Genomic DNA, 13,215 nt, shown 5'->3' on the forward strand with positions numbered 1-13,215 from the left:
AACTTAAAATAATAGAAAACAATAGAAAGAAAAATATTCTTGTAACAGTGCACATTTAGTGCATTTAGTACAATTGGCTTCAGTTGAGGTATTATTTCAGCTTTTCTAATGCTAATCAGCTGCTCCTGTTTGTAAACCCGCTTGTTCCCATGATTACGCATCATAACTCATCATCATTATTCATCTATGTATTACTTTTATGTATTAGTCATCAATTTGTTGTAATCATCTATCCTTGCAGTTGTTTATTACACAAAATAAATTATATTATCACACTTCTGGCCACATAGCGCTGATATTCACTGCACATGCCCATATTAACTTTTTCCAGCCAGGTGTTTTCCTTTTCCCATTCTTCCCTTTCTCTGAGGGGAACAAACATTGCTGCTCTAATGCTGGGCTCACACTGTGCGATTTTTGGCCCATTTTGAGCCGATTTTTGAGTGATCGGACCGATTTTGGCCTTCATCGTGCGTCGTGTAGTATACGTGGGGTAACGAGAAGTGATTAACACCTCACGACCAGCTCCCGATCATCAATCGCTCGTGAGGTTCTCACCACAGCCGCTCACACTGCTCGCGCGCAAACGTAAACGTTGGTGAAAAAGACGGCGCAGCACGGCTGTGCAGCGTGTGATCTGGACACAAGCGATGGAGGCACAACTTGTAGAACTTTGGAAAGCTCATCCGAGCCTTTTCGATGTGGCATCACAAAATTATCACAACCACAACAACCGTGAAAATAGTTGGATTTACACTGCTGCTCAATCACAGCTGCCTGATCAATGTTTTTCATTAGCAATTTAGCAAAGTTGATGGTAGTGGTGTGTCTGTGTGAGTGAAAGACAGAGAGAGCGAGCGACAGATTTTCTGTTATAACCTTCATGTTATGGAGGCACAGTGTGAGCACTCAGGTCCCATCAGAGCATCGGGCCGTATAGTGTGAGAGTACATCGTGACATACGAACTTCTAACCCCTGCGAGTCAATCGTGCAGTTTGAGCAGGAGCTGAATAACGTGACTGAAAAAAATCGCACAGTGTTTGCCCAGCTTTAGGTGTACTGTCATCCGAGACTTGCACCGCAGAGTCGGCGTTTGTTCCCCTGTTGGCCATGCTTCTTGTTGTGGTCATCTGTTGTCTTCCGGTATTTTCTCCGCAAGCGACCTTTCCTCGACCAATGAGATGAGCGGTAATCTGAATTGTCATACTCGAATTGTCATAAGTGTGCTGTCAGCTCATTGGTCACAAAGCAGGAGAGGGGCTGGGAATTATGTTTTCAAACAAAGTGTTAATTCCATAAACATTTATAGACTACTTTTGATTCTCACTGTATTACGGGACAAAGTGCGTCCCTTATTAGCTCAATACGGGACGTGTACTTTTGTTTCGAAATACGGGACGATTCCGTATTTTAAGGGACGGTTGGCAACCCTAAACGCAGACTACTTTAGGCCCGGAAGTAGGATTTGTCACGTCGTCACTTAACCATCGGATAGCATGTGAAATAGATGACACTTTCAACAGTTATGTCCAGATTAAGGGGGACTACAGAAGTGTGTATACTAAAAAAAAAGAGAGAGAAAGAAATTTAAATAAATACAGCATATTTGTGCTTCACAGTCAATTCAATTTTATTGATATACCGCCAGATCACAAGAACAACCTCCTCAAGGTGCTTTATACTGTAAGGTAAGAACCCTACAATAACACATAGAAAACCCCAACAATTAGCACTTGGCGACAGTGGGAAGGAAAAGCTCTCCTTTTACAGGAAGAAACCTCCAGCAGAACCAAGTTCACGGAGGGGCAGCCACTTGAACTGACCCTGTGTGTGTGTGTGAATGACTGGAGGGAGACAGGACAAAGACAGGCTGTGGGAGAGAGACAGAAAGTATTAATATTTAATGATGCAGAGTAGTGTACAAATACAAGGAGAGCGAAAAAAGATGAGTGAAGAAGAAACACTCTGTGTATCATGGAAAGCCCCCAGAACCATAAACCTATTGCAGGGTAACAAAATCTCCCGAATCCAAACTGGGAGCTGGTTCCATAGAAGAGAGGCTTGAAAGCCAAAGACTCTGCCTCCCTTTCTACTTTCAAATGCCCAAGGAACCATGAGTAAGCCAGCATTCTGAGACTGAAGTGGTCTGTTGGGGTTATATGGCGATACGGAGTGGTTGATTCTCAAGCTTTAGCTTACATATTGTGTGTGTGTTTGAGTCAGATATAGCACATTTTTAACCCATTGCTCAGTACGAGTAACATGTCCATGTCATTCTCCCTTATAGTCACTGCACTTTGTCCCACATTTATTTGGTCCTACATTTATTTGGACCTGGTCACATTAGTTGTCATGCATTGGGGGTACTGAAATACAGTAGGACGTGTTCTCCTGGAGTCTACCACTGGGATGTTAACAGTGGATTGGTTTCTAGGTCCTGTTGGCTGCCTGGGACCTCCATAGATCAGGTGTGCTCTGGATTCTCAGTGGGCTTGTTTTGTTGGGGAAAGTAGCTTAATACCTTTGTTGAGCAGTTTTTGTGGTCTGGTTTTCATCCACTTGTAGAGGCTGCTGTTACTGGGGAGTGTAACTGCGATGGGATGCATGACTGGTCTGCAACAATGTCCAGGTGGGTTGGTAAGTGTCAAAACACCACCCAGTGCCAGCACCCAAAGTATCCCAGATGAACACTGCATTGTAACAGGCAATCAGTGTTAGTTACCCTGTAGTTATGTAGTTAATGAGGTGGCTCATCGATGTACAGTACATCTAGGCGTCTCTAGTTGTCTGTGAGGAAAACGGGGTTTAAAAAAAAGAGAAAAAAAGGGAAAAACGGCAGGGTACTTTTTAATCCTTTAACACATCAGCTGACATACTCAGTTCCTTGTAACGCTTTCACTTCACCCGGAATATACTGACAATTCGCGCTGAAATGAAACAGATTTTCAGGACTTTAATTTGAGCTGTTGTGTTATTTAAGTATTTATTCATAGGAAAATAATTTATTTAAAAATTTTCTCGAGTATTTTCTATTATTAAAATTATTGTTGTTGTTGCTGCCGCTGGTGTTCATATTGTTAAAAACCTGTGGATCACAGAGTTATCGGCCCATTTGTATTCTTTGCCAAGTTTTCCACCAATTTCAGCACGCGCCAGCAGGAGTCTCCCGTTCCCATAGTAACAAGACTAGGATCCGTCCGTAGACAAAGTTAGCCAGTCTTTGCCGACTTCTTTCTTTGGTGCGACCAACATTAAGCCCTGTTAGTTACTCTGCACGGCCGTACGTCCGCTTTGCTTCACCTAATAAGTAAATAAGAAGTCAGCGCGACGCCTTATATGAAAGTAGCGACAGTAAGAAGGCTGGAGAGAAGCTGCATGGAGCTCGTTGTATAGCTTAGCCAAGCCTTCTCTATCAGAGACTCTGTTGTGTTCTTGTGTCCGGAAGTTCTGCTGGGAAAAAAGTAAGAAAGGCATGAAAAAGAGTAGCTGGAGGAAATTTCTGAGAAATTTGCTCGGAGCACACTGAAACACCGTTTGGTGTCTCGCCGAGGAGGCAGAGAAGGCGTCGTGCTGTTGTTCTCTCGTAATTAGCGGCGTGTATTAATCTAGCGATGGGTCTGCCGACGCTGGAGTTCAGTGATTCTTTCCTGGACAGCCCGGATTTCAGAGAGCGGCTGCAGTGCCATGAAATAGAATTGGAGCGAACCAACAGGTTCATAAAAGACCTCATCAAAGATGGAAACATGCTCATATCTGCCCTTAAAAGTAAGTACGCGCTGATTAATAGCTGATTCTTGGGAGCGAATGTGCTTTACAGTTTGCAGTGATTTATGCAACCTGATCCAAAGGGAAGTCCTCTGGGTATCATTCCAAACAGAACCACTGTAGGGACTTGAACCTTGAGTGTCTCATTTTTCATTTGTGTGTGTAGTATGAGCAGGACAGTTTGGAAGGTAGTTACAGTGTTATGCACAGTGTAGGTCTGTGATATACACAGCAGCTATTGCGCGAGTTAATAATTAATAATATTTGTTCACCTTAATTTGTTGATGTAGGTCACCTTTACAATATTGTAGTCTGCTGTTACATACAGGTTTTAACTAGCAGAAAGCAGCAAACAGCTGACAACTGCCTTGAGGGCCCAAAACAGCAGGACCACCGCCTAACCTCCACCCACCAAGCTACTATTGGGTGTTACCTGATTTCGGCTAGATTACTGAAAATATATAAAAAGACCATGTCCACATTAACTATATCAGTGATGTTTTTGATTTTTTTTTTTCTATAAACAGTGGGTATTTTTTTTAAAAGTGGCAGAAGAATGTTAATTTAGCTTGTTTTGCTTGGGTATTAGTACTAAACCTAAAGGCACTAAACTCTCAATTTCTTTAAAACAGAGGAAAACTGGAAATATTCACATTTTTGCACATATGAATCTTTATTATTATCACATTTGGGGTTTTTCCTGAATACAATTTTTTTTAAACGCCAGCCCCAGAATACCTTGTATTTATTAAATGGTTGGAAATAACTGGAACACGCAAATGCTATGCAAAGAAAGTCTTAAAGAAGGTTGCTCAGTCTCATGGCATTCACCATCAAATAACCTTACATAGTACAGGTCAGCCCCCAAAGATCGCGTTAATGACTGTGTGTTTATTAATTTTGACACCTTCATTTGACAGTATAAAGGCACATGGCTGGGTTACTGACTGGGTGCCATATTCTTGTCCTGATGACAGCTTTCAAACAGCATATACCTCCTTGTTGTTTGTAGTGTTTGATTAAGGTGGGGGGGTGGGGTTTTTGGCTCACCTGTTGGCTGAGGTAGAGGAGGAATCCTAAAAAGGGTGAAATGTAGACTGTTGACTCTTGTTCCCCTTTTTTAACCCACTACTTTGGAGTGATTCCAGTTAAATCAAATCAAATCAAATCAAATCACTTTTATTGTCACATCACATGTGCAGGTACATTGGTACAGCACATGTGAGTGAAATTCTTGTGTGCGAGCTTCACAAGCAACAGAGTTGTGCAAAATACAATAATGTAAACAAGCAAAACACAAGAATGGCTACATCTGAAACTAATAAATATATGTACAATATATAATAGTATATGCATTTCTGGATGTGTATACTAAATATTTTCCTACGTGTGTGTGTGTGTGTGTGTGTGTGTGTGTGTGTGTGTGTGTGTGTGTGTGTGTGTGTGTGTGTGTGTGTGTGTGTGTACACATATTTTACAAGTTTCACAGTTTCTGAAATCTTTCCAGTTAGGTCTCTTTTTCACAGCTTGTTTACTTTGCATATAAATTCTATAAAATATGCTTAATGACAGTGACAATTAATCATTCACACAGACCTGATTTTTGTGACAACAAAACAAAGTTTTATTTCTGTCTGTTTATTTAGTGATGTGCACCGAGATTAAAGCGAGATCAGAAATAATGACGGTAATTTTGAATCCTTTTGTTATTTCTTGACTAGGACATTGTTTCTATTTCTGTTTTACTCTTTTCAGTGTTTGAACTTTCTTTCTTTTTTTCCTTTGCCACTGAGCTTTTTTTACAAACACTAATTTAGATGATTAAAGCTGACAGTGGAGGATTTGAGAGCATAAGTAACTTTATCTGTTGCTGGTATGAAGGAGCAGCAGGACTTTACCTGCCACTGTTGGTGGTTCGCCCCTGTAGGGTCTACTGCGCAGAAAGAATTCGTGGTGGCGACGTGGTTGCTGCAGGCTGGCATTTTCAAAGAACATTTTGTCTGCTGGTTCCTGGATCACTGGCATCACCCGATGTTCTAAATCTTTGGTGTCTGCTCCTAAAAAAGTTTTAGAAAAGATGCATTAAAAAGTAAGACAAAAAAACTATCAGAATTGAATTTAAAAAAAAGCTACCAAATCCAAGAATAATAACTATGAAATTTAAAATGGAGGGCATTGTGACTGTAATGCTTACCTTCCTTTAAAAAAACACATAAGCTTTCTGCCGTGTTACCCTCTACTTCCTATATTTCTCTGCACTGTGAGTGTTTGTGTGCCCGCTTATACAAAGAGCTTCTTAAAGCTTGTTTACTGCAGTAGTCATGGTGTTCTGTTGTTCACCGGTGGCTGGCAGATAGAGCAGTAACCAGCTGGGACAATAAAGCAGATGAAGTACCAGAATGCTGAAACTTTGGTCCGTGAGTTCAGTCAGACAGGTTTAAAAGGGAATATGCTCCAAAATGAGAATTTTTATAAGTAATATTATTAAAATAAAGGCTGGATGACCATTTTTTAAAAACTGATTCAACTAGGTAATAAGTAAACTAGAAAGTTGGCCAGAGACTCCATTCTCCACTAAAGCCAACGATCTGTTTTTGAATTTAAAATAAAAGTGATCTGGATTCGCTTCACCTGTCCACCAAGCTTGACTTGGTAGTTTGTCTTGCTGACAGACAGGCATAAAATATCACCACCCGTAAGCTAGAAGTGCCGAGCTAAGCCTTGTTTCCAAAGTTAATGCGTTTAAATGTCTTGCAAGGGTGGCTGCACAGTACCAAGTGTGATGATGGCAAAATAAATTTGACCACAGCAGTGTTAAGTGACACACCAAGCCAAGAAAGGAATGGGAAAAAAGAAGGGGGGAAGAGAAAATGACAAGTTTCCCATTCAGTAGTTACCCTGGGGCATTTGGCTAGAACTCAGCAATGTTCCCTGCGTCTTTGACATGAATCCAGCATTACTTTTTTCACATTAGAGGGCTTGTTTGAGCCTGCACTTTTCAGCAGGTAGTCTTATATTTATGGAAAAACTCTTAAGTGATGCAATCCTTTTTAAGGTATTTTTTTGTTTATTGTAAATTCCTCACAAGCTTGCAAATCACTTACTATAATATATGACAACAATAATCTGAGGTGTTGGTGGAAGATGTCATTTTAAACCCTATTTGTCTGAGACTTTTACCACTATGTTGTGCATTTTCAGTATGTGAGTGTTATTTTTTTTTATCCTTTTTATCCAATTTCCCCCAATTTTTATCCGTTGTTCTCCTAGCCCACATACTGAGTATGTCTCGGTACAAGGTCTACCGAACCTCTGAATCTCGTGGTGCTTCTTTTTGTTTTTCGAATGGTTTTTTTTTTTAAAGGGAGAGAGCGGCATGACAAAACTAATTTCAAAAAACAAAAACCCTCTGCATCTGGTGAAGAAAGTTAAAATTACAGAGTGAATCTTAGGCTTCACAAATGGGAACGAAGATGAAAATGAAAGCTGGGAAATGTTCTCAAGTCTTTCCAGGGTTAACATGGAGGTATCAGTCAGCAAAGCTCTGTTCCCACCACTGCACTCATCACCCCCCACACCACCCTCCCTCCCTCCCCTTGCACAAATAACTCCATTAGTTTCACGGCTCCCAGTGGGATCAAAGAAAGAAATACAGTAAAACATTGCATCGTTTTTTTCAAAAATGAAAGAAAGTTCAAACACTGAAAAGAGTAAAACAGAAATAGAAACAATGTCCTAGTCAAGAAATAACAAAAGGATTCAAAATTACCGTCATTATTTCTGATCTCGCTTTAATCTCGGTGCACATCACTAAATAAACAGACAGAAATAAAACTTTGTTTTGTTGTCACAAAAATCAGGTCTGTGTGAATGATTAATTGTCACTGCCATTACGCATATTTTATAGAATTTATATGCAAAGTAAACAAGCTGTGAAAAAGAGACCTAACTGGAAAGATTTCAGAAACTGTGAACAGCGTTGGGCTACATGTTCTGTGCTAACTGGAATCACTCCAAAGTAGTGGGTTAAAAAAGGGGAACAAGAGTCAACAGTCTACGTTTCACCCTTTTTAGGATTCCTCCTCTACCCGGACACACCTGCTAAGATGGAGACCACATCACGTGAGGCTTTCTGCTTCAGGCCTATCCCAGACCAAGATCCAGGCAAAGGTCAACAGACTTGGCTCACCCTAGAGAGTAAACTCATCATGTCTGTATAAAGATAAGACTCATTTATGATGGCACAGTGCACGCAAGGCTGTGGCTTTCTGTTCAGTGCATGTGTGTGTCTTGGAAATGGTTTGGGCAGTGTGCTATGAGTGAGAAGGCAGAGATGGTAGAGATTATAAAGGTGATTTTGTGATTAAAGCTTAGATTAAAAAAAACCCTACACTGCCATTAAACTGAAAAACACTGTAATAAAGTATTTAATACCTCAAATAGAACATAAGAAAGACCATATAAGGTTAAATGTGAAAATGCTGTTATAGACACAGAGCATCTGGAGGAGTGATATTGTTTTCTCTGCTGTGCAGTGAAATTCCTGCCACTCTTACTCACAGACACAGGATTGGATTGCCCTCAGCAGTAATTATTTGTGTATGTGTTCCCGTGTCCTTCACACAGCTCTGCGACATCCAAAGCAAATGATTTATATTCATAAGAACATTTCATCTCATTTATGTATAAAGTATTATTCTCTCAAGATTAAAATGAAAAAAGCAAATAGTGTAATACATGTAGTATGATCAAGAAAGTAAGAAAGTTTATTTATGGAAAGTGTGATTACTGTTGATGAAATTCTGCCTTTAGCAAAGTTCTGATTACCCTTCAGCAGGCTGTAACACACAACAGGAATCTCACCATTCTCCTCCTGCATCCTCATGATAAACAGGAAGAGGAAACAGACGCGAGGACAGAGAAGTGAGAGGGAATGAGCAAGAAGGCAACCGTGATCACATGTCAGCAGCAGCAAAAAACGAACAGGAAACAGCCCAGATGCAGTCTCAGTATCAGAAAGACTTCCCTCCCCCATCCTCCTGCCACAGGAGGCGGACACCTGCTTTCCCGCAGCCTGACAACATTGGCATTAACCCTGCGTTCAGGTGAGAGCAGGTTTATCATCATCACAGTGTCCTTCATGTAGGGAGCAGCTACTCTGTGTCTGCGTGCTCTGATTCTTCTGATTCACAGGATCAACTTCAGCACGGTCCAAAGAGAGACTTACCCAGGCTGGCCCATCGTGAATGTCGGGTACGGTGGAAGGCAAAGACCAGCTAAGCATGACTTCTAAGTGGCAGTGGAAATCATCTTGCATGTTTGCATACATGCATGATTAATATTAAATGTCAAAGTCATATTTAACAAATGCTTGAAATTTGTCTTGTCCCAGCATGTATTCCCAATAATCATACAGTAATAAACACAAACCAGTGGAAAAAAGCCTCAGTTTTCAGTGTGTTTGACGTATATGTGTTTGCACTAACTTCATTGTCTCTTCGTATAAATAACACTACAATTGACAGCTTACTACTCAGAACATACTTGGAAATAAAAGTTGGTTCTACCTCTTGTTTTTTTCTGGTACATTAGAGAATTACCTTTTAATGAAATAAGAGATTCATTTCCCGTCATCTTTCATATTGATGACTTCAGAAATACTTGTGCACAGTTTAAGAATCCACCCAGTGACCCATAACCGAAAGCTGATTGACCTCACTGGGCAGGACCGAGGATCAGATGGCTGAGTAAGAGCTGAGTAGCTGGTCAGGGACTTCATCTGCTCTGCACTACCTGACTCACTGGACCCTCTACAGTTTGCATACCGCCACAACAGGTCCACTGATGATGCCATAGCCCTGACACTACACACTGCCCTGTCACACCTGGAGAAGAGAGACACGTATGTGAGGATGCTGTTTGTAGATTACAGCTCAGCATTCAATACCATCGTTCCCTCGAAGCTGGACAGGAAACTGCAGGATCTAGGACTGAGCAGCTCCCTCTGCAGCTGGATCCTTAGCTTCCTGTCTGACAGACGCCAGGTGGTCAGACTGGGCAGTATCACCTCATCCCCCATCACACTGAACACTGGTGCTCCACAGGGGTGTGTACTGAGCCCTCTCCTGTACTCACTCTACACCTACGACTGCACAGCCACTAACAGCTCCAACATCATTGTGAAGTTTGCGGACGACACTACAGTGGTGGGTCTTATCACCAACGGTGATGAGACGGCTTACAGGGAGGAGGTCAGCGCCCTGACCCACTGGTGTCAAGACAACCATCTCACCCTCAACGTCGCAAAGACAAAGGAGTTGATAGTGGACTTCCGGAGGTGCAGAGAAGTACACACCCCCATCACCATCAACGGCGCTGCTGTGGAGAGAGTGAGCAGCTTCCGGTTCCTTGGAGTACATCTGGCTGAGGATCTTACGTGGTCAGTACACACAAACAAAACAGTGAAGAAGGCGCAGCAGCGCCTCTTCTTTCTCAGGAGACTGAAAAGATTCGGCATGAGCCCCCGCATCCTCAGGACCTTCTATCACTGTGCCATTGAGAGCATCCTCACTGGATGCATCACCACCTGGTATGGCAACAGCACCGCCTACAACTGCAAAGCTCTCCAGCGAGTAGTGCGGTGCTCTGAACGGATAATTGGAGGTGAGCTTCCCTCCCTCCAAGACATCTACAGGAAGCGCTGCCTGAGGAAAGCGGGGAGGATCATCAAGGACTCCAGTCACCCCAGCCATAAACTGTTCAGACTGCTTCCATCAGGAAGGAGGCTCTGCAGCATCCGGTCCCGTACCAGCAGACTGAGAGACAGCTTTTTCCATCAGGCCATCAGACTGCTGAACACGTCATAGACACCTCAGCTTCACTACTGGAACTTCAACATTATGCACTCCACACTGTATATAAATGCCACTTGTTTTGCACATATTCAACTCTGTATATTTTATATATTTTATTATTATTATTATTATTATTTTTTATTTTTTTATTTTTTTTTTTACTATTTAATTTGTAAAAATGTGTATACACACACACACACACACACACACACACACACACACACACACACACACACACACACACACACACACACACACACGTAGGAAAATATTTAGTATACACATCCAGAAATGCATACACTATTATATATTGTACATATATTTATTAGTTTCAGGTTGGCCATTCTTGTATTTTGCTCGTTTGTGTTGTTGTGTTTGCACATCTCTGTTGCTTGTGGGGCTCGCACACAAGAATTTCACTCGCATGTGCTGTGCCAGTGTGCCTGCACATGTGATGTGACAATAAAAGTGATTTGATTTGATTTTGATTTGATTTGAGTAAGCATTTGATTCAAATTCCTGAGTTGCATGTATATGGAAAAAGGAGTAAATGTGTTTGAATACTGAGTTTTCTTCCCTCAAGTATAAATCTTGCACAACACATCATTACCAACTCTGAAAACAGGGGTCACATAAGGCTACACTGGAAAACTACCCAACTTGGGAAATCTTAAACATGTTGCCTTTGACCTTGAGTGGGCCGGACCAGCGAAACTTCCCTTTCTGTCAGTGAAAAGAAGTTTAACTATGCATTTAATCCCTGGAATATCTTAATATCAGAAAAAGAAATGCAGTTTTGTTTGTCTCAGTTTATCTACATGATAAACAACATTCTGTAGTAAATGGGGAAAAAAGTCTGTTGGGACTTAAATTGCAAGAAATAAAATTTGAATTGTATATGTGGGGTAATAATATTTATGATAACTGTATAAAAATACAGTTCCGATTTCCCAAAGCAATCCAATTGGACTCTTAAGCAGTGATTCTGGCTGCTGGCGCTCATGTTTGACATGATGGATGTAAGTCTCATTTGGCTGGACACCACCCGTATTGTAATTTTTTCGCTAGAATAAAGACTTGTAAAAAAAAAAAAAAAACCCCAACAAAACACAACAACCCTACTTTGTCATTCCTGAGACTTCCCTGAGAAGAACTGAATATGACAGCCACAGGCAGAGTCCTGATTACCATACAGTACAATCTGAAGAATATCAGCATACAAAAAAGTAACCTTTCACACAAACAGTTATCCAAGTCACACACTCATTCACTGTCCTCCTTTGAAAGCCTTCAGCTGTGCTTTGAACCATCCGTCAGTCTTGCAGTACCGCTGAAGTGCAGCCACATGCTTCATCTCCGGTCCCGGTGCCTGCTCCTGTCTCCGTGCCTGCGGTCATCCCACTCTCGGCCTCTGTCCCGGTCATCTCTCCTTCCTCTGTTGCCCCACTCTTCTGTTCTGTGTCGGTCCCGATCCTCTCTGGCTCTCCCGCTTGGTCTGCCCCACTCCCTCCCTCCACCACCACCACCACCACCACCTCGTTCCTGCACCGGGTCTACCCCGAGATTGATGGGTTTACGGAAAGGCCTGTCCCTGCCGCCGAACCGCAGCTGTCCGGATTCCTTTTTCCCTCCAAGCCCGCCGCCGAGCCGCCGCGGCACCCATCCTTTAAGAGTCCTCTCTTGCTCAAAATCCACGAACACTTCATGCTGGTCGACCACCAGCTTGTTAGCTGTCCCGACCACAGATCGCTCCTCTTTGTACTCAATGAAGGCATATCTTTTGGAGAAACCCGTGACAATGTCCCGGACCAGCCGGAGCCGCTGGATGTCTCCGTACTTAGAGAACACTTTGTGTAGTTTATATGAAGTAAGGTTTATTATTATTATTAATAATAAATAATACTTTTTATAAAAATAAAAAGTTTATAAATAAAACTTTTTATTCATTGCACAATACTGTCACTTTTTTTAAAAAAATAATAATTTTATATAATTACACCATAATCAATAGCATAGATAGTGACAGATTAAAGGCAATAGCATTGTTGTGTTATTAAGCCATTGGTCTAGCATGTGCAACCAGGACACCGATTCCTTGATTCTACAAATCATTCTTCCATAATTCTTTTTGACAGTGCTGGTGGAAAGTGCCTTAAAACTTTTACAGATGTTAGACTGAATCGGACATTGCTAGAAAAAATATTAGAGCCCAACCTGATTCCCTCACTGTGAGAGTCACAGCATCCTGTCAGTGTATGTACTCCCTGATTAATATGGCAAGGAATGGCTTATTTGAATGCCGCTTTTTTCACATCTCTGTAGGCCAGTCTTTTTAGCTACACCACAGAACTCTCAAATGTGCATTTATCTTGTACACAAACGCCTCACAGCTATACCATACCATCGACAGTCAGCTGTGGACACTCTCTTTCAGCATTTGGTTGCTGTGCACTACGTTTCATTTGGAGTCATGAGGGACATGTCTCTATTTCTATGTCCAGGACCAAAATATGTTGGTTGTAACAAGCGGTTATTTGAGTTACTGTTGCCTAATAAAATGGGTGGTAAGTGTATAAAATTATCTAAAAAGACTGA

General features: G+C 41.6%; 2 protein-coding genes across 4 annotated transcripts; one reads left to right on the plus strand and one right to left on the minus strand.

The window, feature by feature from the left end:
- The first annotated feature begins 3,150 nt into the window (after positions 1–3,150).
- LOC146660623 (uncharacterized) lies at positions 3,151–9,556 on the plus strand. Of its 3 annotated transcripts, none has more exons than XM_085420574.1 (5): positions 3,151–3,766; positions 7,841–7,963; positions 8,661–8,871; positions 8,960–9,019; positions 9,438–9,556. In XM_085420574.1, exons 1-5 carry the CDS (start codon positions 3,613–3,615, stop codon positions 9,511–9,513), a joined length of 624 nt encoding a protein of 207 aa, XP_085276700.1. In that variant the 5' UTR covers positions 3,151–3,612; the 3' UTR covers positions 9,514–9,556. The 3 variants fall into 3 exon arrangements, with proteins under 3 accessions (XP_085276700.1, XP_085276701.1, XP_085276702.1); XM_085420575.1 differs by having other exon boundaries at positions 3,152–3,766; positions 7,841–7,936; XM_085420576.1 differs by lacking the exon at positions 7,841–7,963 and having other exon boundaries at positions 3,152–3,766.
- A 2,082-nt stretch (positions 9,557–11,638) lies between these two features.
- LOC146660624 (U11/U12 small nuclear ribonucleoprotein 35 kDa protein-like) lies at positions 11,639–13,082 on the minus strand. The gene is made up of 3 exons (XM_085421651.1): positions 13,017–13,082; positions 11,952–12,522; positions 11,639–11,908 (listed from the first exon to the last, which is right to left on the minus strand). The coding sequence occupies exons 1-2, from the start codon at positions 13,080–13,082 to the stop codon at positions 11,971–11,973; spliced, it is 618 nt and encodes a 205-aa protein (XP_085277777.1). The 3' UTR covers positions 11,639–11,908; positions 11,952–11,970.
- Between the last annotated feature and the right edge of the window lie 133 nt (positions 13,083–13,215).

This window comes from Rhamphochromis longiceps, linkage group LG10 (genome assembly GCF_057381845.1).
Source record: "Rhamphochromis longiceps isolate RC_006_pf linkage group LG10, R_longiceps_female_GT1.1, whole genome shotgun sequence".
Taxonomy (NCBI): domain Eukaryota; kingdom Metazoa; phylum Chordata; class Actinopteri; order Cichliformes; family Cichlidae; genus Rhamphochromis; species Rhamphochromis longiceps.